Consider the following 25,770-nt stretch of genomic DNA (forward strand, 5'->3'; position numbering starts at 1 on the left):
TCTTTGAGTTACAGTGTCTTCCAAGCAGGCATACAGCCAGCCCAGTTACCTTTCGTGCCCAGCTGGGCAAGCTCATGCATACCTGACCACCTCATGCTTCCTAGGTCTCCTATGCCTGTCACATGTCCCCTATGCCCATCACATGTCCCCTTCCTACCCTTCTCAGAAAGTCTAAACCAAAGAGAAAAAGCTATTTGTGTGCTAAGAACTTGGGAGGAAACTTAGCTGGTCACCCTTGCTAATGTTCCTTTTTAGTCCTGTGGTACTGCCCCCCAACACAATCCTGCTTCTTACTAATATTCTGAAAAGCATTACTGACCTAGAATTCACATACCATCCATTTCACCTAAAGTGTGCATTTAGTGAGCTCTAATGTATTTAGAGGTGTGCAGTCACTTTATTCACCCTCACCACCCCAACAGAAGTCCTGTACCCTCTGGCAGTCCTCCCTCTCTGCCCTGGCCTTTGCCAGTCGTGGATCTCCTCTTTGTCTTTTTGGATTTGTCTATGGGACATTTCATGCAATGGATCCATATAACTTGTGCTTTTAAAGAAAACATTATTTATGTGTAAAGGTATTTTGCCTGCGTGCATGCGTGTATGTATGTATACCACATTTGTGCAGTGCCATCCAGGGGTCTAATAAAGGGTGTCAAACCCCCTAGAACTGGAGTTGCGGTGGTTGTTAGCTGCCATGCCGGTGCTGGAAGGAGCAGTGCTCTCCAGGAGCGCTCTCCTGTGCTGGCTTTGTTCTCTCTCAGCTTACGTCTCCCAGGTCCACACCTGGTTAGCATGTCCGGTCTCCGTTCTGTAATTATGTATATAACTTTCGTTTATCTGTTCATCTTGATGGACATTAGGGGTTTCCGTGTTTTGCTCTTATGAAGAGTGCTGTCCCAAACATTCATGTGCAGCACATGCTCCTACTTCTCTTAGGAATGAATGTACCTAGGAGTGGAATGTCCTGGTCATGTGACTGTTTTGTTTCAACTGTTTGAAAAACCATCTCTGTTTCCAAAGTGGCTGTAGCTTCAAGTTTCTCCTGGAAGCTTATGCCAGCTCCTCCTGGTTCTCACCAATACTTGTTACTGTCTAACTTAGAACAGCCACCCTAGTGGGTCTGTGTGTGTGTATACGCATGTACCTCTGGAGGTAAGAGGATGGCTTGTGAGAGTTGGTTCTCTCCTTCCCCCATGTAGGTCCTAGGGCTTGAGCTCAGGTTGTGAGCCTTGGCAGCAAGTGCCTTTACCCAGGAGCCATCACTCTGTCTGTCTGTCTGTCTGCAATTTACTCCAAGAGGGCCTCACTCTGTGGCCCTGGCTGTCTTGAAAATTGTTATGTAGACCAGGTTGGCCTCCAACTCACAGAAATCCACTTGCTTTTGCTTCCCAAATGCTGGGATTGAAAGTGTGCACTGCCACACTCACCCGCTTCCCTTTGTTTTTTGTTTGTTTGTTTGTGTCTGGATCTTGCTGTGTAACCCTTGTTGGCCTGAAATTAACTATGTAGACTAAGCTGGCCTCTGCCTCTGTCTATCTTGGAGCATATACATTAAATACTTTTATGCTCATTTTTTTTTTTTTGTTCTTTTTTTTCGGAGCTGGGGACCGAACCCAGGGCCTTGGGCTTCCTAGGGAAGCGCTCTACCACTGAGCTAAATCCCCAACCCCTTATGCTCATTTTTTAATATCCATTGCTTATTTATTTAATCAAGAGCAAAACCAGGCAAAAAATGAGAGACAGGCATAGTGTCACAGCTAACCCACTTTGGTATAGAGAAATGGGCTTGCAGCGGCCTTCTCTAGTCTTGATAGGGTCTTGCTGTGAGCCTCTGATGGCCTAAGATTTTGGCCATCAGAGGCCTGAGTGCTGGGCTCCTGAGTGTGCTTAGGCCATAGTCATGATGATTAAACAAAAAGGACCCCGGACAATAAGAGAGGAACATTGCCTAGGCCCACACTCACTAGATGAATTTAGTGAGATAGGTGGACATAGCTCTTGAGAATGTCCCCAGCACCAAGAGCGCTGTTGATGACATGGTAACAGGCTCCTGAGCTGGAAGAAGACACGGGGTTGCTTGTGGGCAGAGCTTGCTTTGCGCCAGTTGAAATCCATCCGTGCTTAGTTTTTTGGGGTTTTCTAGAAAGGGTTTCTCTGTGTATCCCTGGCTGTCTTGGAACTCACTCCGTAGACCAGGCTGGCCTCAAACTCAAGAGATCCGCCTGCCTCCGCCTCCTTTGTGCTGGGATTAAAGGTGCTTACCACTATGCCTAGCATTTTTGTAAGCTATTTTATTTATTTGTATGAGTGCTTTGTCCCTGTGTATGAGTGTATGTACATGGTGTATGCAGTACACAGAGGCCAGAAGAAGGTGTTGAAGGATGACTGTGAACTCCCTACCCTGTCAGTCCTGACAACCAAACCCAGATCCTCTGAAAGAGCGATAAGCACTCATAACTCCTGAGCCATGGGCCCAGCTCAGGTTGTGGTGTCTTAGCAGGACTGAGTTTCCACAGAATCACTGAGGGTTGGCCTTGAAGTCATCTCAGATGGGCCTGGTCTTGCTTTGCACCCATGCTCAGAGTGGTCGTGTTAAAAACAGCCAGAGCCTTCCTAATCCTGGCGTTCTGGAGGTGCTAGGTGTCTCCCAGGCTAGTGTCAAGTTGGAACAAATCCTCTACTTACACTAAACAACTCAGGCAGGAATTGGGGAACCACCTGTCTTGTTAGGACCGTGATTGGCACCTTCCGGAAACATACTCTCAAAACCAAAAGCAGCTTTTGCTGACATCTGGTCTTTCTGGGACGCTGATATTTTTATTTATAAAATGACACTCATTCCCCAAATAGATTCTTATTTTTAACGGGCTTTCTTCCTTTGAGGGGTGCTTAAGGCTCACGGTTCTGCTCTCTGCCACCTCCTTCAAACACAGCAACTATGGTAAGGGCCCCGGTCTGTGTCAGGAGTGGTGAGGCAGTTTGCAAACAGTCTTGTCTTTTCTCCATCTCTGTCTGGGAAGGAAAGAAAACTTGCCATTGATTCGTGGCAGTTGCCTAGATTGCTGTTCTGTGAATTCCACAGAGGGAGAGTAACTGAGGCTCGGCCTGGCCACTGCTAGCTGCTCACTTCCCTTCTCCCTAAGGTGATTCCAACTCAGCCCTGGACAGCTATGAATACAGCGTAACACCAAGTCATAAAGCTTACTTAGACCCTCCTTGGTGTTCTTGTAAGCTCAATTGCGTAGCTCTCTGGTATGAATTTGCAGATGACGGTGTTGTGTCACAATGTCAAAAGGTGAGATGTACCTGTGACCTAAGCCTGCCTTTCTTCCATCCATCCCCTCAGCTGCCCAATATGTTCGGTGACCTTCGGTCCACATTTATTGCCTTGATGATCGGATCCTACGCTTCCTCAGCAGTTACCTTCCCGGGAATCAAGGTGAGGGTGTGACCAGCCCATGTCTCTCCACTTCCTAACAGGCTTTTTCCTAGCCCCTAGGCAGAGGCCTCTACCTAGGCCACTGCAGTCTCTGCAGAGAGACGTCATTGTGAACACTAAGGGGTGGCCCCTTAACTGCCCCTCCCACCTAGGCAGGATGCACCTGGCACCACGGGAGCAAGAGAAAAGAAAACCCCTGGGCCCTGGAAGAGGAGAGCTTGAGTGTTGTTCTGTGGTGTGTGACCCCAGCCTGCCTTGGGGAGGGAAGGTAGGGTGAGGGAACTTGCCTGTTGATGTTGGGCTGTTGCTGCCCATTAGCCAGAGCTCCGCTGTCCGTCCGCCAAGTTGGTTCAGCTGTTTCCCTCCCAGGCAGGATTCTGAGCCCGTGGAAGTCACATGGCATCAGGAAGAAGCCTAGGCTCAGAATCTCCTAGGCTCGGGTCCCTCCCCTCTTCTGTTGCTCTGTCAGGGTGTTACCAAGAGCTCTTCTCTCCCCAAGCACTGGCATCAAGATGAAGCCCACTTCAGGGCTATGGGGTGCTGTGATGAAAAGAGGGGTCCTCAGATATAGGCTGGGAACCCTGGGGTCCGTGTGCTGGGTGGTAGGAATCTGACCAGTCACCCTGTGAACTTCTTACTCCTGGAGGAAGCAGAAGCTCCTTGGCTTCTGGGTATAAGTGACAGCCTCCACCTAGGGAGCTGGGCAGATACATGCTAAGGCACTTAGAAGACTCTCACATTGGGTCTGGGAAGAAATGGGGATGATCAAGACAGCCCTATGGGGGCTGGAGAGATAGCTCAGTGGTTAAGAGCACTGACTGCTCTTCCAGAGGTTCTGAGTTCAAATCCCAGCAATCACATGGTGACTCACAACCATCTGTAATGAGATTTGATGCCCTCTTCTGGTGTGTCTGAAGACAGCTACAGTGTACTCATATATAATAAATAAATAAATCTTAAAAAAACAAAACAAAGCAAAAAAAATAAGCCTAGGGGCACAGGCCTGCACTCATGACTAAGGAAGCTGAGGCAGGAGGGGATGGAAAGTCCAAGAGCAACCTGGGCAAGTTAGTCTCTACTTGTCTCTAAAAGGGCCATGAGTAAAATTTATTGGTAGACAGTTGGCAAGCACACAGGAGGCCCCAAGTTCAATTTCTGGTACTTAAGAAAAGAAAGTAGTCATTGGTGCTAAAATGCTTGGCCCTCTGCCCTCTGCCCTCTGCCCTCTGCCCGCTGCCAGGATCATCACTAACCTTGGCCGAAGCACTCTCCCAGTGTAGCATCAACACCTGTTTCACAGAGGAGCCAAAGGAGCTGCGTCAGTTGGTCTTCCGAGTGTCTGGAGCACCTGCCCTGTGTGTACTTAAAGGCTAGAGAGATATCAGTGGACAGGGCTGGCAAGTTCCTATCCTGGGAGAACTAGACAGTCAAGCAGAGTAGCCAGGCTGCCTGTGAGCCCAACACTCTGTATGTAGAGGCAGGAGGATCAAGAGTTTGAGGCTGACCAGAGTTATACAGAATTTGTCTTAAAACAGAGAGAAACCTTCAGAAGAAGCAGAAAAACCTTAGCCAGTGCTGATTACTGTGACCCAGAGAGACAGACATGACAGCGATAACTCAGTCACCTCTTTTTTTTTTTTTTTTTTTCCTTTTCTTTTCTTTTTTCGGAGCTGGGGACTGAACCCAGGGCCTTGCGCTTGCTAGGCAAGCGCTCTACCACTGAGCTAAATCCCCAACCCCACTCGGTCACCTCTTAAGATGGTGACATTTGGTTCAGATTGGATTCTAGGTTCAGACAGGTTGAGATTATCAGGACATGGGGGTTCTAATAGCCAAACAGCTCAGCTCACAGGATTGTGCCTTTTTATTCAGCCCAGCGTTGTGAGTGCTTCCCAACTGTCCCCTGCCCAGTGCTCATTCTGCCTTCTCACTGATAACACTGCTCCCTCTCCTGACAGCTCATCTATGACGCTGGGGCCTCCTTCATCGTCATCCTAGTGGTCTGGGCTGGCTGCTCTGGCCTGGTTTTCCTCAACTGTTTCTTCAACTGGCCACTAGAGCCCTTCCCAGGACCAGAGGACATGGACTACTCGTAAGTTAGGCATGTTCTCTGCCCTACCCTCACACCAGCCAGAGTCCCAGGCAGCAACCAACAAACACCCTCCCTGTGGCTGCTAGGGTGAAGATCAAGTTCAGCTGGCTAGGCTTTGACCACAAGATCACAGGGAAGCAGTTCTACAAGCAGGTGACCACAGTGGGGCGCCGGCTGAGCGTGGGCAGCTCCATGAGGACTGCCAAGGAGCAAGCTGCCCTGCAGGAGGGCCACAAGCTGTGTCTATCCACCGTGGACCTGGAGGTTAAGTGCCAGCCGGATGCTGCAGGTACCCAGAGCACAACTCTCCCCTTCCAGGTTGGCCCAAGAGGTCTGGGGGCAGGGGGAGGGTTATCCACACTTACACTGCAGGTGCAGCCCACAGCCCCCTTGATCCGGAATCACTGGCTGAGGCTCTGTATCCTCTGGGTATCCTCTCACCGCATGCCTAGTCTGTCTTAAAGGGGGACAGACACATACACAGAGCTTAGGGAGTCTGCTGATGAGCGTCAAGACCATAGACCTCAGCAGGGCTCTTTGCTGTCCCTCACCTCCAGCAGAGTCCACACATTGAGGCTTCTTCCCTCTCCACAGCAGCCCCCTCGTTCATGCACAGTGTGTTCAGCCCCATCCTGCTGCTCAGCCTGGTCACGATGTGTGTCACACAGCTACGACTCATCTTCTACATGGGGGCCATGAACAGCATCCTTGAGTTCCTGGTCAGCGGGGACCAGAAGACAGGTAAGTGTGCCCTGGGCCGCCTTTGATGCATCCCTCCAGGGTAGGGCAATGCTGTTACTCTCACCAGCCCAACAAATCCCTCCATCCCCTCCAGCTGACGTACTGTGTGACCCAGATCAGCAGGCCTGCTAACTTGTCGGGGCTGAGCTGTTCCCTCATGTCCACATCAGGGGTTTCCCGGCTAAGAAGGGAGAGGACTGAAATAGCACTGTGTCTAGGGCATGCGATGAATGTTTCCAGTGCCACTGGGGAGGGCGGAGGGCTTCGACAGTGCTGAAAACACTACTCAGAGCAGAAGACCAGCCCCACCCAGTCACACAGTCACATCCCTGATCCGAAGGGACTGGCTTGGCATTTGGACATCCTGGGGGCTGAGGGAGGACCTTTGTCCCAACTGAGGACTCAGGGTCCAGTGAGGGCCCACTCTGATCGATGTCCCTCCCTGGGAACTAGGGAAAACAAGCTTCTCAGGAACGAAGTACTCTGGTTGAGGCTTGTTCACTCTGGGAAACAGAACTGATAACCCACAGGAAAACAGCAGCAGGTCTCGAGCTGACAAGGGGCTTTGCTTCGCAGAGAAAGTCAGTACTTCCCCAGGGCCTGGCTGACTCAGCTTTAGTCATCCTGAGCAGGCAGGACAAACACACAGGCAAATCCTCTCTGTCGGCAGTCTCACCAGCCTGCCGCTTTCTTTTGTTGGCTAACTTGTTTTTACCAAGGGAAAGATAACGCAGTCCTTGCAAGGAGTCAACATACCAGTGTTCCGCAGAGACAGGAAGGCCTGCTTTCACAGAGGGAAACACTCCAGGCACCTCATGGCTTCTCGGTGGAGGGGAAAAGTGGAAAGAAGCCTAATGTAATAAGCAAGAAAATCATGGGGCACAGTGATGGCCTCGTGGTCCTTATGGGAGAAAATGGCCTTAAACTTTGCTTAATCCAGTGATAATTTCTTGACTTTTTTATTTGTTTGTTTCGAGACTGTGTTTCTCTATGTAGCCCTGGCTGGTTTAGAACTCACTCTGTAGACCAGGCTGGCCTCCAATGGCACTCTCGATGAAGTGATGGCAACTGGTAAGCCAGGGCAGAGATTCCCCTGCCTCTGCTTCTCAGGAGCTGATGGGATCAAAGGTGTGCGCACCACTGTCTGGCAATAATTTCCTGACATTATACCCTTGGAACTTTTTTTTTTTAAAGAGTCTTGAGCAAAAATGTGGCTCACGTGGTAGAATGCTTTCTTAGGGTTCATGACACCTGCACCACTTAAATCGGCGGGCACAGTGATGACTGCCTGTGATCCCAGCACTCCAGAGGTGGAGTAGAAAGATGTTCAAAGTCGTCAGAGATTGCAGAGCACATTGGAGGCCCGCACGGGTTAGGGAGAGCGTATCTGGATGAGTCTTGCTTGCTGCTTTGCTTAGCCTCTCAGGTACCTTCCTGCTTCAGTCTCCTGTAGCTATGACTATAAGTGTGGGTCACCCTACGTAGTAGAACATTTTTGGGGTTTTTTTCTTTTTGTTTTGTTTGGTTGTTGTTGTTGTTGTTGTTGAGATGTGATAGGCTAGGTTGGCGTGGAACTCGCTTAGTAGACCGGTTGGCTTCAGATAGTAGTAGGTAATCCTCCTGTCTCAGCCAGGGACTGGAATTACCATCGTACTCAGCTTAATCTTCTGGTATTTCACTTAAATAAAAATCTTTTGTTGGTACCAGCTCAGCAGGCAGAGATGCTTGCTGCTCATGAGGAAGTCAGAGCACAGTGGTCAGGAGTTGGTTCTCTTCTTCCCCTGTGGATTTAATTCCAGCACTCAGGCAGAAGCAGGTAATCTCTGTGGGTTCAAGGCCAGCCTGGTCTACAGAGAGAGTTCTATCTAGGACAGCCATGGCTACACAAAAAAGACAAAACAGGAAAAAAAAAATGGCAATTCTGATACACCCCCACAATCTCAGGTGCTAGGCAGAGTAAGGCAGGAAGATTATGATTTCCAGTCCAGTTTGGCTACACAATAAAACCTTATCTAAAAAACAAACAAACAAAAAACCTGTCAGCTTCAAGAAGTAGAGGGGCTCAGGAGAAGTCTGGATTCTAGTAGACAGGCGCTATGTTCCTCTCATCTCCAGCACTCACAGACCTAGCTCTGCTCAGAAGGGCTGCGTGGGGTCAGGGAGCTGAAGGAGGAAGCCTGACTGACGGTCTAGGGAGACTAGTGTCAGATGACTACATGCCTGGCACGGATCCTTTGACCTTTCCTTCTCTCTGAGTGCAGCAGGAGGTAACAGTGACAGAGCAGCTCTCCTACAGGGCCACATGGTAGAACTCTGAGTCTACCCGGCCTTCTGCCTTTAACATACCACTTCCTCATCATGGTGCCCAGACCAGGGCTATAGGTCTGACACACCAGCCTGCTCATGATGAGCAGCCAGGGGAATATCAGCTGGGCTGGGCTCTCTTTCACATCCAACCTGGAGCTGGAGTGGGCGAGGCCTTCATTGAGTGCTCTGGGGGAGAGGGACTCTCAGGAAGCGGGGTATATGTTGTCCTGTCTCATTCGTACCTTCTGCCACTGACCCCTCTCCTTTCTGCTTTTCCACCTTTGCACTCTCGATGAAGTGATGGCGACTGGTAAGCCAGGGGCATTGTCAGGGAACGTTACACCTCCTCAGTACCCTCTGCTCAGCCCACAGGCTTCTTGCCTCAAATAACAAACATCCCTCTTGACTCAACTGGTGGGGTAAGGGTAGAACATTCAGTGGTCAACTATTTTTTGTCCCCCACCTCTTTAATTTTAAGTCTCTTTGAAGATAGAAGCCCTGACATCTGAGTCTCTGGGAGTGGTGCCTTCCTGGGGGCAGAGAAGAATGGTCAGTCACATATAAAGCCCCAGTTATGGACATTGGTGACTTTGTGGTTTCCAAGTCAGAGTGACTTCCTGAGACTTTGGAGGGTGGGTCATTGTGACATGCTGGATTTCAATAGCTGTTTCTGAGGAAGCAGCAGATGCTTAGAGCAGAAAATTGGCCTTTGTTCTAGCTTTGATTTGAGAAGTTCAGGTCTGTAGGTTCCCTGCAACCCACAGTGACCAAGAGGTTGCAAGGCAGACTCTGAAGACCCATAGAGTCCACTCAAGCCTCCCCAGGGCTGTGCCCGGTGCTCCCGTGACATGCTGTATTCTTCCCCAGTTGCCCTCTACACCTCCATCTTCGGCGCACTCCAGCTGCTCTGCCTGCTGACGGCTCCTGTCATCGGCTACATCATGGACTGGAGGCTAAAAGAGTGTGAAGATACTTCTGAGGAGCCTGAGGAGAAAGATGGCGCTCAGTACGTAGGCCACAGCCCACTTGCAACTTGCAGACAGCTAGGATAGATATCAGGCAGGGCCTGGTGGGCAGGAGGGACCCTTGCAAGCTCCACACCTGTTGTTCCCACCTCTGTGGACATTTTCTGATAGGAAGATGTTGGGAGATGCTGAGCTAGATGAAAGCAGAGGAAGCCCAGGGCTGCAGGCTGTCACTCACGTCACTGGCACAAGCCCCACAAGGGGGCTATCTTAAAGCCACTTGCCACTGGGGTTCATTCCACACTTGAGCTGTAGGCCGCTCTAACTGAGCGTGCTAATGATGTGCTGACTACGAAGATTAAACAAGCCTCTGGAGTCCTGCTTTATGGAAGGGCTGGGCTCTGAGATCAGAGGATGAGTTAAATGCTGTAGTCTACAGCCCCGTCACATGATAGGCTGTTATTTATTGTGTCAGGCTCACCGCCAAGCATTTAACACACAATGTCTCGGTTCAGCTTTAGTACCATGATGCAATGTGTGTTAGCATTGTACCCACTTTACAGATGAGGGGACCAGGGCTAGGTGTTTGAGGCTTCTTCCAGAGGCGGTAAAGTTAAAGCGGTGGGCCCAGAATTGCTGCCTTCCTTCGCATTTTTGCTGTTTGTCCTGTGATCATCCGTGGGGTTTCAGTGTGGGTGGCGTGGCTGGAATCAGTAATAGTTAATCCACAAGGAAATAATTACAGAGACTCTCTGTTATCTAGGTTAGGCCCTAGAGCCAAAAGGCTATTTGCCATCCTGGTTCCATCTGCTGTGTATTTGTTCCCCTCACCCTGTCCTGCCCCACAAGGCGAAACCAACACACTGCACTCCCTTATCTGGCTTGTTACCAGCTTCCTGCAGGATACCGGTGCACTGAGGCTTTGCTGGTCCTCCTCGCAGGGGTGCTCCTGCTCCTCCCCCTCCCTGCCATCCAGGCTCACTAAGCAGGGCTGTGAGGGGTAGGGAGTGAGAGTGGGAAGGTGGGGTGGGGATGAGGGTGGTGAAGCTATCTTCTCAGCTGTGAGAGCTTCCATTTGAATCAGCCTCCACTCAACTGAGACAGCAGCCCTGACAGTGTCCTCCTGCTGGGCTAAGTTGTGGCTGAGTGGCCTGGGATCAGTCATCCCACATACTGGGATCCCTGAAGTCTTGACTTTTTGGAGAGGGCCCACCTTTTCCACCCTAAGTCCTGTGTGCCCTTCTCTACAGAGGTGAAAAGAAGCAGAAGCGAGACAGGCAGATTCAGAAAATCACCAATGCCATGCGGGCCTTCGCCTTTACGAACGTGCTGCTCGTGGGTTTTGGGGTAACCTGCCTCATTCCTAATCTGCCTCTACAGGTATGTGTGGGGAGAGGGAAGACCATGTTGGGGACGGGACACAAATGAGGGGTTTTTAGAGACTAAAACGCGTATTCACTCAGTTTGGCCATCCACCAATATTTGCTGGGGTCCACCTAGCCTCCTCCACTCCACAGCCCAGGGCTTGAGAAGGACGGTGAGCTGTGAACACCAGGCTTCTTTCACAGGACTCTTCTCCAAGAAGGCTTTGTTCTTCTCTGTCCTCGGGCACCTTGCATGCCATGGGTACCACCATCGTCTGTTTCCTGGAACTGTATGGTCTTGCATTTCCTCAGACAGTTGAAATCTGATGTCTGTAGAGGTTTTGGCCAAGGCTGGGTGGGTGTGGTGGTGTACACTTGCAACCCCAGCACTCTCAATGGCGGAGACAGCAGTGTCCACATGACTGGGATCCTGGAGAGAACAGACAATGACTGGGCCCGGCTTGGTGTCAGGGTTCAAAGGTTTAATTCCTTTATACAAGATTTCTCTCGTCTTCTGAGACAGAGTTTCTCTGTAGCCCAGGCTGGCCTCAGACTTGATCCTTCTACCCTAGCCCTTCAAGTGCTAGGATTCCAAGAACGTACCTCCATGCTTTGCCCCGCACTAGATTTCTGAGTTTTCTAAAACCCAACTTGCTGAGTTTGTAAGCCAAGTAGACTTTGCACCTGCCCCCACCCTTTGGTCTGTGAAAACATTGTACAGTCTGTCTGGGCCCGGGTCCCAGATTTACAAGGTGAAGGAATGCACTTGATAGCATTGCTTCCAGTGGGCGTAGCCCAAGTGCATCATCGTCTCACACCAGCTCTGGAAACGAAGAGGCTCTTTGTTTACAAGGTGCCAGGTGTCGAGCTATGTTGAGCACACAGGTGTGGACACCCACAGGCACTATCACACGTACGTGCTGGTACTGTGTACAGACTGACTAGAGTAAGCCCTGGGAGACTTGCGTCACTTCCAGGTGGGGAGATCCTCTCACATCCTTATCTTGACCATCTTGTCTGATGGAGGGAGGATGTTCAGTGCACGGCAGTCACTGCTGCTCTTTGCTAACTTGGTTTTCATCGAAGGCTACTTCTGAAAAGGCAGCGGTGCATCTGAAGGAGACAGAGCCTGTGCAAACCCACATCTGCAGCGCCTTTCTCAGTGCTGCCACTGTCAGGAGTAGCCCTGGCCCTTCCACTACCCACACTCCTGGGAGCAGGACCTCCACATAGCACACGTGCATACGTGAAATATATTTCAAAGAGAAAAGCTTATCCCAGCACTCAGGAGGCAGAGGCAGGAGGATCTCTGTGATTTCAAGGCCACCATGGTCTGACTACACAGAAAAACCCTGTCCAAAAAAAAAAAAAAAAAAAAAAAAAAAGACCTTAAAATATCTTTTCCTGTGCATGTGGGCGTTTTACCTACATGTATAACTCTGTGTCCCAAATGTGGGACATTGTCTACCAAGGCCAGAAGAAGGCATCAGGCTCCCTGGTTGCAGACAGTAGTCAGCTGCCTTGCTGGTGTTGGGAACCTAATGAGATCCTCTGGAAGGCAAGCTGTGCTCTCAACTGCTGGGCCATCTCTCTAGCCTCAATTTACATTATTTTAAGGAGTTGGGGATTTAGCTCAGTGGTAGAGCGCTTGTCTAGCAAGCCCAAGGCCCTGGGCTCGGTCCCCAGCTCTGAAAAAAAAGAAAAGGAAGAACATTATTTTAATTATACAAATGAGGACCTAGAGAGATGATTCAGTGGATGCTCTTGTGCAAGGACCTGAGTTCAGTGCCCAGCACCCACACGGTGCTCAGAACGGTCTGTAATGACAGTTTCAAGGAATCTTCTGTATTCTGGCACAAGGTACACACATGGTGCGCTCATACACATAACTGAAATTGAAATATATGTATTTATACAGGCCTGTGGGTATCAGGCTGTGACTACCAAAATTTTTTTTTTAATGATGCAAAACATTTTTTTTTAAAGACTTTATTATAGATGGTTATGAGCCACCATGTGGTTGCTGGGATTTGAACTCAGGCCCTCTGGAAGAGCAGTCAGTGCTCTTAACCACTGAGCCATCTCTCCAGCCCGATGCAAAACATTTTATCAAGGGTCAGTCATGGTGGCACATAACTTTAATCCCAGCACTGTGGAGGCAGAGGCAAGCAGGTCTTTGTGAGTTCAAGGCCAGCCTTGTCTACATAGACAGTTCTAGGGCAGCCAGGGATATACAGTGAGATTTTGCCTCAAAAAACAAAAACAAAAAATAAACAAAGCAGAACAAAAGAAAACAAGAGAGCATTCTGTACTAGAGAGCTGGTAACATCCAGCTCCAGGTGCCTACCATTCCTATGCCCAAGTCTCCAGACCCAGAGGGCAAGGACAGAGGAGGTCCTGAGGGTCTGCTGCTCATGCTCTGCTCTCCCTCCTTCCCTCCCTCAGATCTTCTCCTTCGTCCTGCACACAATTGTGCGAGGATTCATCCACTCTGCCGTAGGGGGCCTATATGCTGCCGTGTAAGTCCTGGAAGCTCTGGGTGGTGTGGTGGCCCCAACCCGAGGGGACTGCAGGTAGCACTGAGACCCTGCCTATCCTGCCCCGCTGGCATGTGTCATGTTGTATCGGGACATGTACTAGGGTTTCTGCTGTCTGTGTCACAAAGGCCATCATCTACACCTGACAGCAGGTGAGTCAGTAGGCAGACAGTTGGGTGCCCACAAGCCTTGGCATTTCACACGAAGTGAAATGCTTCAGCTAGGGTCAGTGCCTTTGAGCCCCAGGCATTGCTATTCAGCCAAGTCCTGGCGCTGTCCCTGACTGCTCACTGGGACAGGGTTGGGTTCTGAATGCTTGAAGCTAAATACTAACGTGTAAATAGTCCTCTGCAGGGGCAGTGACATGAGTAATTGGTCCCAGAAAGTCCTGAGCTGTCCTCACCCAGGGCCTCAGAGGGCCATTCGCTGGCCATAACCTCCTTGGACCCCAGCTACAGTGAAACCGACATCTTTTCCAAAAAGCTACACAGTTATTCCCTCTTTTGCCCAGGGCTTGACCCAGAAATTTAAACCCTAGTTCCGTCATCCACTGTCTGTGATCATGAATACAGCTCCCTCATACCTCTGAGGCAGAGCCTGGTATTCCCCAAGACTAAGTCCAGAACTCCTTCCCTCTTTAAGCAGCAACCTACAGGGTCATTCCAGGTCCGCCTGTCCCTGCCTTGTCCCACACCCCCAGGCCTGGAGGAAGTTGTGGCTGCCCTGGCAGAGTATGAGGGAGTCGGGCAAGAGCTGTGATGCTGAGTTTCCGTGATTGTGCAACGCTGCTGGAGAGGGGTACAGCAGAGCCAGGCTCAGCCTCCAACCTGCTCCCGGGAATGTTTCCCAAGCCGCAGACTCTGCTGGCACCATGCTTCCCTCCCTGCTCGTCCCACACCCACAGGCTGAGGGCACATCTGAGTATGGGAGAGGCTTGCTCCAGAGTCTGGAGCCTCAGGGACCTGCACCCAGACATCCTGAGGCTGATCCCACCTCTCCCTACAGGCACCAGTGCCTCCAGGCAGCCCTGGTTACCAGCATACCTAAGCCAGGCCAGTGAGGGGCTTGGGAAGCCTGTGAATGGTGCTGGCTGTGATGGGTCTCATTACCCCAACAGGTACCCCTCCACACAGTTCGGTAGCCTCACAGGACTGCAGTCCCTGGTCAGTGCACTCTTTGCTCTCCTACAGCAGCCACTGTTTCTGGCCATGATGGGGCCTCTCGGAGGAGATCCTCTGTGGGTAAGAAGGGTCAGGGTGTCTCTCCATTTTGCTCCTGGGAAGTGGGGCCCAAGGACAACAGGTAGTGTGGGAATGTTGGACAGTACCCAGTCAGGGGTCCCTTGTGATGGTGGCCAGGAAGAAGGAGAAAAATGGCTTCTCTTTGAATCTGATTCTGGGGTGAATCCCAGGCTTTCCATCCAAAGACCAGCACTCTCATCCAGGTGTCAAGAATGGTCCCAGTCGGGGTTGGGGATTTAGCTCAGTGGTAGAGCACTTGCCTAGCAAGCGCAAGGCCCTGGGTTCGGTCCCCAGCTCCGGAAAAAAAAAAAAAAAAGAATGGTCCCAGTCCCAGCCCATTCCCTGGAGGCTGCTGAGTGGTACTTGGAGAACTGGGGGATTTAGATGCTGGAATGTGGATTGACAGCTGGGACCTCCTGAAACCTCCTCTTTAGTTTTCAGTCTTTTCTCTGCCCTCCCTTCCCCAATCCTTCATGTGCGGGAGGGTGCTGCCTTGTGTGAATGGAGCTCCTTCTGACAGCCCACTCCCCACCATCCCAGGTGAACGTGGGTCTGCTTGTCGTGAGCATGCTGGGTTTCTGCCTGCCACTTTACCTGATTTGCTACCGGCGCCAGCTGGAGAGGCAGCTTCAGCAGAGGAGGGAAGACAGCAAGCTGTTCCTTAAGATCAATGGCTCATCCAACCGGGAGGCCTTCGTGTAGTGGGCACCCGCGCCCACCGCCTCAGAGTTGTGGCCTCCTGCCTGTGCTTCAGTGACTGACTGCAGTCATCTCCCTGCCCCAGAGGATCCCGTGTGCTCCCTGGATCCTGCCCTTCACCACACTGGAGCCCATACTTCTTCAAAAAGCCCTGCCCCTGCCGTGGAGTGCTGGTGTGGAGGGACAGGAGAAGGCCTGGGACAAATGAACCTCCCACTGCCAGAAGCTGGGCTGCCCTGGCCTGGCTGTCACCCCAGGGGCTCTGGAGTCTTGGGTCTCCATGGAGCCAAGGGGACTTCTCCAGCAAGCATCTTTTTTTTTTTTTTTCTTTTTCACTTATCTGGATTCTGCCTCTTGCCAAAGCAGAGGGGCCTGCCATCCTCTACCCACACTACCTGTCCCTGAGCTGCATGTCTACCAACCACACCCACCTGAGGACAAAGGCTTGCACTGTCTGCACTCCCCTAGCTTGGCCCCTTACCTCCCCTGGCCAGTCTGGCTGCCTGAGGAAGGAAGGACCCGCTTCCTGTTGTTGGTGCTAACCCCTTTGTAATCCCAACATCCCCACCCGCCCCCCTGTGGCTGGTCCCTGGCTCCTTTTTCCCTTGAAGGCCTGAGGAGAAGCCCCCCTGTCTGAGGCTAGGGAAGGAGTGGGGGGCAGAATATTTACACAAAGCCTCAAGAGCCATGTGTAAGGCTTCTTCCACAGGAGGTGGAGAAGTATATCTCTGCTGGCATGCTTTGTTCCAGGCTGCAACCTGAAGGGAGCTAAGGGGACACCACAAGGGCACCCTTCCACCCACACACAGCTGTTTTTCTGGGGTGAAAATAAGGCTGTGACTGGTAGACATGAAGAGCCAAGCCTAAGTAGGGAAGAGGATTAGTGAGTAACCGAGGGGCGTGTGTTTCTGTGGTACGTGTGTGTGCATGTGTATATATGGTAGGAGGCTAGCCCCAGAGGCTGCTTTTATCAGAGAGGACCAGACCAGAAGCCAGCGAGTCCTACAGCAGGCTCAAAATGGGAGAGTCAGCCTTGCTTTACGATGGGGACCTGTGCATGGCCGTGTGATCACAGTGCCCCCTGCTGGCAGACTCCATCAGGACACTGGAGCTGCTCATGTGGGAGAAGCCTAGCTGGCCTGCCTGGCTCACTAACCCATCTTACCTTGACAACTCCTAAAAACCCTGAGACCTCTTGGAGTGCCAAGAGGGATGCATTGGTTTTTAAGTTTATGGTTTCTCTTTAAATTTTATCATGATTCTTTTTATGAAGCAATAAATCCATTTTCCTGTTGGTAATGGGTGCCCTCCACACATACCAGTTGATTACTGTAGGTGCCTGTTTTATAATTGAGAGGAGAGACAGGGCAAGAGGTTCTGCCAAGAAGAAGAAGAAGAAGAAGAAGAAGAAGCCAGACATTGTGGCACACACTCTAATCCCAGCACTTGGAAAGCTGACGCAAGCAGAGAGTTCGAGGCCAGTCTGGTCTACATGGAGAAGTCTAGGTCTACATAGTCAGAGACTGTAGATGTTCTGCCAGTGACAAACCCAGCCCAGTCGCACCTAGGTGCTCACCATCTTCCTGAGTGATATGTCCAGGGAGGGGCATGGGCAAAGAGAAGCCCTGACTACCCTAGACTCCAGGGAAATGGGGCTGTGCAGAGGTGTGGGTTGTCCTTACTGCTAGCTATCCCAACTACACAGGCCAATCCAGAGCCTTCATATCTGTTTGCTGTCCCCTGTAACCCTAAGGGTTATATGGTGACTCCAGGAGAGTTGTAGGGTAAGTAGCACCTGGTGGAATGAGGGTAGAGACAGCAGAAATGCCCTCAGCCCAAGGACAGGCTCTGTCGTGGTCGTGGAGTGCCAGGTCTTGGCTTCAATCTGTTCAAACACTAGACGCATAACTCCCACAACAGTGAGCTAGTAGAAGTCTTTCTCTGAGGCTTCTCATGGCTCAGTGGTAGAGCTCATGCTTAACATGACTGAGACCCTAGGTTCTGTTTCCAAAAAGAACTGTATGTATATTTTCCAAAGCATCTCTCAGAACACTGGTCTGTGAAAATGTCTAGTCAAACATCAGTCAGGTATGCAGAGTTAAAGTCAGACCTGTCTCTTCACAGCAGGGACCCACAGCACTTTCCCCATGAACCTTAGAGCTGGGTGTAGCACCGGGTGTGGTGTCAGAAAGATCTCTGAATTCAAGCCCAACAATGCTGTGAGTTCCAGGCGAGCCAGAACTAGTCAAAGAGACCCTGTCTTAAACAAACAAACAAAACAAAACAAAAAAACCCAAGTGTTTGCAAGGATGTGGAAATAATTGGAAGTTTTAGGCATTGCTGTCAGAATGGTAGAGCTGTGGAAATGTTGCACAGTCCCATAATGCCAGCACCAGGAGGCAAAGGGTGGCTTGCTCAGCCTGAGCTGAAGCCCTGCTTCACACACAAGGTTGTGGCATGCTGCTGAGTGGTGACGAACCACAGGAGCCATGCCCTTGCTGCATGTGTGACATGATAGCCACTTGTAGGAACTTTGTGGGAAATGTTGATTGGCTCTAGGGCTGAGTCTGGATGTAGTTCAGTTGGTAGCATGTTTGCCTAGCCTACCCAAAGCCCTGGGTTTGATACAGAGCCCTGAATAAAACTCGGCATGGCAGTACATGCCTATTATCCCAGCACTTGGGAGGTGGTGACATCAGAATTAAAAGTTCGGTAGAGCGCTTACCTAGGAAGCGCAAGGCCCTGGGTTCGGTCCCCAGCTCCGAAAAAAAGAACCAAAAAAAAAAAAAAAAAAAAAGTTCGGGGCTGGGGATTTAGCTCAGTGGTAGAGTGCTTACCTAGGAAGCGCAAGGCCCTGGGTTCAGTCCCCAGCTCCGAAAAAAAGAAAAAAAAAAAAAAAGTTCAAGTCATCCTTGGTCACATAATGAGTTCAAAGCCAACCCAGAATCTAAGGATCTTCTAAAAAAGAACAATGAAAACAGATGGCAGAATGCTGGTCTCAGCTGTGTCTTGGTTTGGTTCTGGTGCTGCCCTGAGGTTAAGATGCCCCAGTGAGGAGGAGAGTAGCTTGGGGGGAACACTGACTGCTGACAGAGCCCCTTCGTGCTAGAGACATAGCTTCAGGTTGATGAGACATGAGCTGTGCAGCCCCAGCAACACTGGGGGCCACACTTTGGATCGTGATTCTGTAAGAGAATATCCTAGGATTGAGAAACTAGATGTGGGATGGAAAAGAGCCAACAGTACTTGAAGATGAGGGCCATGAACCAGTTGCAGAGAACAGAGGTGTGGCAAGCCAGATGAGTTCTCCCTAGTCACAAGGATTGTTCTGCCCTGACTTGGCAGACATGTTTTCATGTCTTTGAATCATGGTGGCAACCTAGAGTGGAGTAGATGCTTGGAGAAACAGTCCCAGAGGACTCTGCTGTGGCCCTCAGCCACTAAAGCATCCAAGGCCCTTGGCCAGAACCTCCTAGTGGAAGCAAAGAGCCCAAAGGGTACAAGCTCAGGATGGTTTCCATATCTTGGAGCCAACACTTTCTCAGGTTTGAGGCAAGCTATTTGCACAAGGGTCATTTGAGCCCTGGAGGCTGATGGGTCCTTGGAGGAATTAGTCCCTGATCCCTTCAACCCCAAGAGGAGTTGCCCCAAGATAGGCACAGAAGCACAGGCTAGACACAGGGAGAGGCACGGTGGAAGGGACAGGAAGTGACGCCAACCTCATGGTTTCACCAGGCGAGGACAGTCTTACTTGAAGCCCCTCCTTTGTGGTCTAGGGTGGATTCCCCTGGTCCTCTCCCCTTATGACTCTTTGCCAGGGCCTACTCACAGTTGGCTCCAACCTTCATTAAAGCCAAAGTATAGGTAGGCCCTTGGGGCCACCGCCTGTGTTCCGCCCCCTGCACTCACATCTAGAAGTTATGATCAAAACCTGTACATAGCCAGCCAGTGGTGCTGGCACACACCTTTAACTCCAGAGCTCGGCAATTGTCTCTTCACAGAGCAAGACTACGGGGGCTGTTACAGCCTCAACAGGACTCCCTAGGAAGAGCAGTACGGTTGTTGTGGGCTTTGGGGCATTGAGGGTGCCTTATCTGTGAAGTGACTAGGGCACAACCTAAGTGTAGTGACTCAGCTGTGAGGACAGGAACACCGAAGTGTTACGGGAGGGCTTGCTTATTCTCAGGCTCTAGCCCTTCCCTGGATTAAGGGTCAAGATGAGACTGTATCCCCATGATCTAACTCACCCTGAACCCTAGAGTATGGACAGAGTCTCCTGAGTTCAGGAGAGCCAATGTCCTCTATGTGGAAGGTATCATGGCTCTGCCAGCACAGCCACCATCTGTGCCCCTTGGTCCCTGCAGTGAGTCATTCTAACATGGATATATCCGAGATAGGACCGCAGGTCATTTCCTAACCTTGACTGTTCTCTGAGGGAAGCATGTGGTTTAGCAGCCACCCTACATTCCCAGGGAAAGCTTGAGTCTCATTTTCTCACACAAAATGGAGGCATCTGTGCTCTCACAGTGTGGCTAAGGGGACCTGTAGGTAAGTCGTACAAACAGCAGTGTGTGCAGCACGCAGCAGAAACCTAACCACCAGGACCCTGGAAAAAGACAGACAGCATGGGGAGCCAGGCACCCCCTCTCAGACAGGACACTGACATAAGGGGACTGACCATGCCAGACTGGTGGCCAAATAAAGAAGGTACTGACCTCGGTCCCTTCGGAACTTGTCTTACAGAGAAGCCTTAAGTCCCCTTGTCTGTTTTGTCTTTCACGTTTTGGTAAGAGGCTTGGCCAAAGAGTCTTGGTGTCAAAAGTCCCAGCCCTGGGGTGGCACTTCTATACCGCCTTTTTGAATGACTGCTTGGCCAGGCGTGTGTGTGTGTGTGTGTGTGTGTGTGTGTGTGTGTTTGTGTGTGCGCGAGTGTGTGTGAGTGTGTGATCTGGTGTGTCTGTTGAGAGAGATGTATAGGTGTGCCTGTGTGCTGTAACACCGGGAGGCAAAGGAAAGGCCCATGGTGTCCCTTTCTGTTACTAGGAGCATCTAGGCAGGTCAGAATGCAGGCCACATCAAAGACCCAGACCAAGCCTTAGAGTGAGGCCTGAGGGTATGTTCTTCTGTTCACCAGGGTCACTTAGTGTCACTGATAACTCAGCAGCTGACCTTGGCTCTTCCCTGTCACTCTTACTGTTCCTAGCCCCCAGCATACTCCTTGGCACACAGTAAGCACTTAATAAATGTATGACAAGAATGACTACGAACTCTTCCTCTGTGGCTTCCTTGTCTCTTTCTGCCTGGATCACACCACTCAGACTCCCTGCCCCTAATGAGAAGCGTGGTTCTCACTGCTGCTGGAGTGGAGGGGGCCTGAAGCTCAGGAGAGAGGGGACAGTCAGAGGGATGCTGGGCAGAGATGCAAGGATGGGAGGCGAGGCCTGCAAGCTTGGAAGGTGGCTCTGCCCCCCCACCCCCATCTTTTGTTGTCACCATTCCCCACCCCACTTTGGATGGAGTCAACGTCTTTTTTTTTTTTTTTGGATGGAGCAGACATCTTTCTCTCTGGTATGAGCAGAGCCACAGTATAAGTCTGTGACCTCCACCTCAAGGGCAAACCAAGTCTTGGGGACTACAGCCCACTTACAGAGACAGCCAGTTACTGTCAGGTGGAATGTGTCCCAGGGGCCAGGTCTGATATATTTTCCCCCCTGAGAAGCTAGGAATCCTGAGTTTTATGTAAAATGTCATTCTTTTCAAATGTTAGCTCAATAGCTGCTTTCGGTGTTTTAACCCTGTGTAGGCCAGTGTGAGAGGAGACGGGAAGCGAAGCGTCTCCCTCACTGGATGCCAGGGCCTCCAGCCGGTGTTGCCTCCAGCATCACGGGGTTTTGGTTTGTCTTGCATTTTAATTGTTTCTATTTTATTTTTCCACCAGCCTGGTCCACAAGGAATACTATTCAGAGACAGCAAATGGGTTAAACACCTGAATCTAATTCCCGAGGGGCACAAAGTCTCCATTTGGTGACAGAATTGTCATGGACACTTAGCAGCTTACTCTCAAGTCTGCCAATTCCTGTGCCCAGTCCGATCATTTGGGCAGCCAGAATCATGGGTGACGGGGCCGTTTGTTTTCATTTCGTTTCTTTCTGTAGTACCGGGACAGAACTCAGGGCCTCAAGCACACAAAGAGCCTCACCACTGAGTTCCTGCAGCTTCATCTGCCCTTTGTCCGGGGTCTACCTACCATCACAAGGAATGTTCCTTGAGAGCTGGCACAAGCTCTGTCTTGGTCATCACGATACCTCCGGGGACTCAGCCTGTGCTGGTGTGAAATAGCTGCCCAGTAAACACGGTGGGGACGAAATTTAAAAGGACAGAGCCAGGTGTGGTGGTTGGAGCCTGCCTGTGATCTAGCTGAGGCAGGAGCAGGGTGGAGGATCATGAGTTTGAGGCCAACTTGGACTACAGAGGGAAACCCTGTCCTAAAGCTAGAGAGAAGGAGTCGGGGAAACAGACTAGTTGGCCAGCACAGCCTGACGGGCTAGGCAGAGGCAGTGCAGAAGATGGAAACAGTGAAACACAGTCCTCGGGAGATAGGAAGAGATTGGTTACAGGTGTGGCTGTAGCTGAGGCTGTAACAAGGTCCAGCCAGCCAGGGGAGACTGCAGGGGCAGAGCCAGGAGATCCAGAGAGACAGAGATGAAGGGGCCAGCGGTGGAGGGAGGGAGACATGCCCAAAGAAGACTGTTGCAAAGGGAAGGTAAAGGAGGGCTGAAGGTTTGCTCCCCAGAGTCTAGTAACAGACATTCAGTGGGGAGGGAGTGAGGTCACTCCTGAAAGAGAGACGCAGTAAGGAAGGAGATGATGGGGCTGGAGAGATGGCTCAGCGAGTTCCAGGACAGCCAGGGCTACACAGAGAAACCCTGTCTCAAAACAGCAAAAACAAAAACAACAAAAACAAAAAAGTAAGCAAATAGGGGTGGTGGGAGAGGTGGCTCAGAGTGGTTAAGAGCACTTGTCAAAGACCCAGGTTCAGTTCCCAGTGCCCACAGCAGGCAGCTTACAACCACCTAGAACTCCTGCCCTAAGGGATCCAACACCCTTTTCTGACCTCAAGAACCTGTACATATGTGGTATGTTACATATGCTCAGAAATGCACATATACACAAGATAAATAAAATTTTTTAAAATAATTTTTATTGTAATTTGTGTGTGTGTGTGTTTGTTTGTGTGTGTGTGTGTGTGTGTGTGTACATGGATATGTGCACATGAGTGAGGTTACTCTCAGAGGCTAGAGGTATTGGACTCCCTGGAGCTACAAGCAGTTATGACTTACCTGACATAGGTTCTGGGAACTGAACTCAAGTTCTCTAGAAAAGCAGCCAATGACTCTGGGCTGAAGGGATGGCTCAGTGGTTAAGAGCACTGGCTGGGACCAGAGTTCAATTCCCAGCATCTACCTGGCAGCTCACAGCTGTCTGTGACTCCAGTTCTGATGCCCTTCTCTGACCTACTTTGTACCAGAAACACGGTGGTACACAGACATACATGCAAGAAAAACACCCATACCCAAAAAATCATAAGATAATTAGAAATAACGTGGACTGGTATCACATGCTGCAAACACTGCTCTAGGCACACAGGTTCCTCTAGTGAGTCCCTGCAAGCCCACTATGTAGGCAAACATCACTGTCCTCATTTCATAAATGAAGAGGTTAACTTGCCCAGTGTCAGGTAGGAAAGTGTTAGGGCTGGGACTCTTGAGGCATCAGGCCCTTGGGATGTCGGTTCGGAGGAAGCTGTAGAGTGTGGGGCATGGTTACAGACAGTGTGGATCTTGCATCTGAAGGCCTGTGCCTGGGTGAGCCAAACTTGCTAGGGTAAAAGTGACCTGGGAAACAAAGTTAGGGGCTGGAGAGATGGCTCAGTGGTTAAGAGCACTGACTGCTCTTCCAGAGGTCCTGAGTTCAATTCCCAACAACCAATATGTGGCTCACAGCCATCTGTAATGGGATCTGATGCTCTCTTCTGGCCTGCAGGTGTACAAGAAGACAGAGCACTCATATATTAAAAGGAAGAAAGAAAAGAAAAGAAAAAAGCTAGGTCATCCTTAGCTATACAGTAAATTTGAGGTTAGCCTGGACTACATAGAACAGACAAAACAAGATTTGGGGGGAGGGAGTAGTATAAAAAAAAAAACTCGCAAGGCCCTGGGTTCGGTCCCCAGCTCCGAAAAAAAGAACCAAAAAAAAAAAAAAAAAAAAACTCAAAATATATAAAACAATATAAAACAAACAACTACAGGGATTTTATTTACTGAATTTCTCTTTAAAAATATAACGCTACAAATTTAGAAGGGGAAATTGGAGTGGGATCTACAGAGGGCTAATCTAAAGAAAGTAAGACTGCAACCTGGTGTGGCTGTTTGTGCCTGTAACCCCATACTCCCGAGGCAGGAGGGTCACTGGTCCCTGCCTCAAAACTCCTTCAAGGCAAACCTGGACTACATGGTGAGGCTCTGTCATGCTGGGAGGCAGTGGTGGCACAAACCTTTAATCCCAGGACTCTGGAGGCAGAGGGGGGTGGATCTCTAAGTTCAAGGCTAGCCTGGTCTACAGAGCAAGTTCCAGAATAGCCAGGACTACACAGAGAAAACCTCTCAGAAAAGCCATGAAAAAATTTTTTTCAGGGCTGGACGTGGCACACGCCTTGAACTTAATTTTAATTTTGTGTCTATGTTTGAATGCCACATGTCTCTGTACGTGTGCAGCTGTGAGTGCAGGGTGCTCATGGGGAACAAAAGGAGACATTGGCTTTTCTGGAACTGGAGTTGTAGGTGGTTGTAAGCCACTATGTAGGTGTTAGGAACTGAACCCAGGTCCTTTGCAAGAGTAGCAAGAGTTCCTAACTGCTGAGCTAGCTCTTCGCCTCCAAGGCACACACTTTTTTATCCTAGCACTTGGGAGGATCACTGAGGTCAACTGGCAGAGGCAGATGGATCACTGAGTTCAAGGGTCATCCTACTCTACATAGAGAGTTCGAGAGGTCATGTAGTAAGGTCCTGTCTTTTTTTTTTTTTTTTTTTTTTTTTTGGTTCTTTCTTTCGGAGCTGGGGACCGAACCCAGGGCCTTGCGCTTCCTAGGCAAGCGCTCTACCACTGAGCTAAATCCCCAACCCCAGTAAGGTCCTGTCTTAAAAGGTAAATATTAATAAGTAAAAAGGCTCAGGGGTTAACAACATGGGAGAGTTTACATGTAAGAAACCTGGTTTCTGGGGTTGGAGATTTAGCTCAGTGGTAGAGCACTCGCCTAGCAAGCACAAGGCCCTGGGTTTGGTCCCCAGCTCCGGGAAAAAAAGAAAGAAAAAGAAAAAGAAACCTGGTTTCTAATCCCAGCACTCAGGAAGCAGAGGGAGTCAGATCTTTGGGAGTTCAAAGCCAACCTCATCTATGGAGTGTTTCAGGACAGCCAGGGCTACACGGGAACCCTGTCTTGAAAAACTAGAGACGGAGACAGACAGACAGAGAGAAGAAAAAAGAAACCGGGATTTCATATTCTTAGTACCAGTACCAGAAGGAAGGAAGGAGGGAAATAAAGGAAAAGAAGGAGGAAGGGGAAAAAACCTGGTGAGATGACTCTATGGGTATAATGGCGTGCTATTAAGCATGACAGCCTAAGTTCAATCCAAGGGTACCATATAGTGGAAAGAGAACTTTTTTTTAAAATTTATTTCTTTATTATTATATAAGTACGCTGTAGCTATCTTCAGACACACCAGAAGAGGTCATCAGATCCCATTACAGATGGTTGTGAGCCACCATGTGGTTGCTGGGAATTGAACTCAGGACCTAGAGAGGAAGAGCAGTCGGCACTCTTAACCGCTGAGCCATCTCTCCAGCCCCCAAGAGAGAACTTTTAAAAGTTGTCCTCTGAGGGGTTGGGGATTTAGCTCAGTGGTAGAGCACTTGCCTAGCAAGCACAAGGCCCTGGGTTCGGTCCCCAGCTCCGAAAAAAAGAATAAAAAAAAAAAAAAGTTGTCCTCTGACCTCCATGCACACACTGTGGCACATGTACACACCTACACATGTACATGTATGGAAGTCAAAGGACAGCTTGGTAGAGTCAGTTGTCAGCTTTGGCCACAAGAACCTTAACTCACTGAGCAGTTGGGCTGGCCTCTATAATGCAAAAAACTCGATGAAGATGATGATGATGATGATGATGGTGGTGGTGGTGGTGGTGGTGGTGGTGGTGGTGGTGGAGGTATGGCTCAGTGGTTAAGAACACTGCTCTTCTAGAGGTCCTGAGTTCAATTCCCAGCAATCACATGGTGGCAAACTACTATCTGTAATGGGATCTGATGCCCTCTTCTGGTGTGTCT

General features: G+C 50.2%; 1 protein-coding gene across 5 annotated transcripts in view; it reads left to right on the forward strand.

The window, feature by feature from the left end:
• Nucleotides 1-20,652, forward strand: part of Slc43a2 (solute carrier family 43 member 2) — a 45,393-nt gene extending 24,741 nt beyond the window's left edge. For 3 of the 5 annotated variants that reach the window (XM_039085518.2, XM_063268680.1, XM_063268679.1), the window contains exons 6-14: nucleotides 3,347-3,439; nucleotides 5,398-5,531; nucleotides 5,618-5,820; nucleotides 6,126-6,272; nucleotides 9,447-9,585; nucleotides 10,795-10,924; nucleotides 13,354-13,427; nucleotides 14,563-14,686; nucleotides 15,227-20,652. In XM_039085518.2, the coding sequence (XP_038941446.1) occupies nucleotides 3,347-3,439; nucleotides 5,398-5,531; nucleotides 5,618-5,820; nucleotides 6,126-6,272; nucleotides 9,447-9,585; nucleotides 10,795-10,924; nucleotides 13,354-13,427; nucleotides 14,563-14,686; nucleotides 15,227-15,388 (1,206 nt within the window). In that variant the 3' untranslated portion in view covers nucleotides 15,389-20,652. Of the gene's footprint in view, nucleotides 1-3,346; nucleotides 3,440-5,397; nucleotides 5,532-5,617; nucleotides 5,821-6,125; nucleotides 6,273-9,446; nucleotides 9,586-10,794; nucleotides 10,925-13,353; nucleotides 13,428-14,562; nucleotides 14,687-15,226 lie in introns of those variants that run through there. The other 2 variants (NM_001105812.1, XM_063268681.1) reach the window with 2 other exon arrangements.
• Nucleotides 20,653-25,770: the final 5,118 nt, after the last annotated feature.

The sequence above is a fragment of the Rattus norvegicus genome, chromosome 10, assembly GCF_036323735.1.
Source record: "Rattus norvegicus strain BN/NHsdMcwi chromosome 10, GRCr8, whole genome shotgun sequence".
Classification (NCBI taxonomy): domain Eukaryota; kingdom Metazoa; phylum Chordata; class Mammalia; order Rodentia; family Muridae; genus Rattus; species Rattus norvegicus.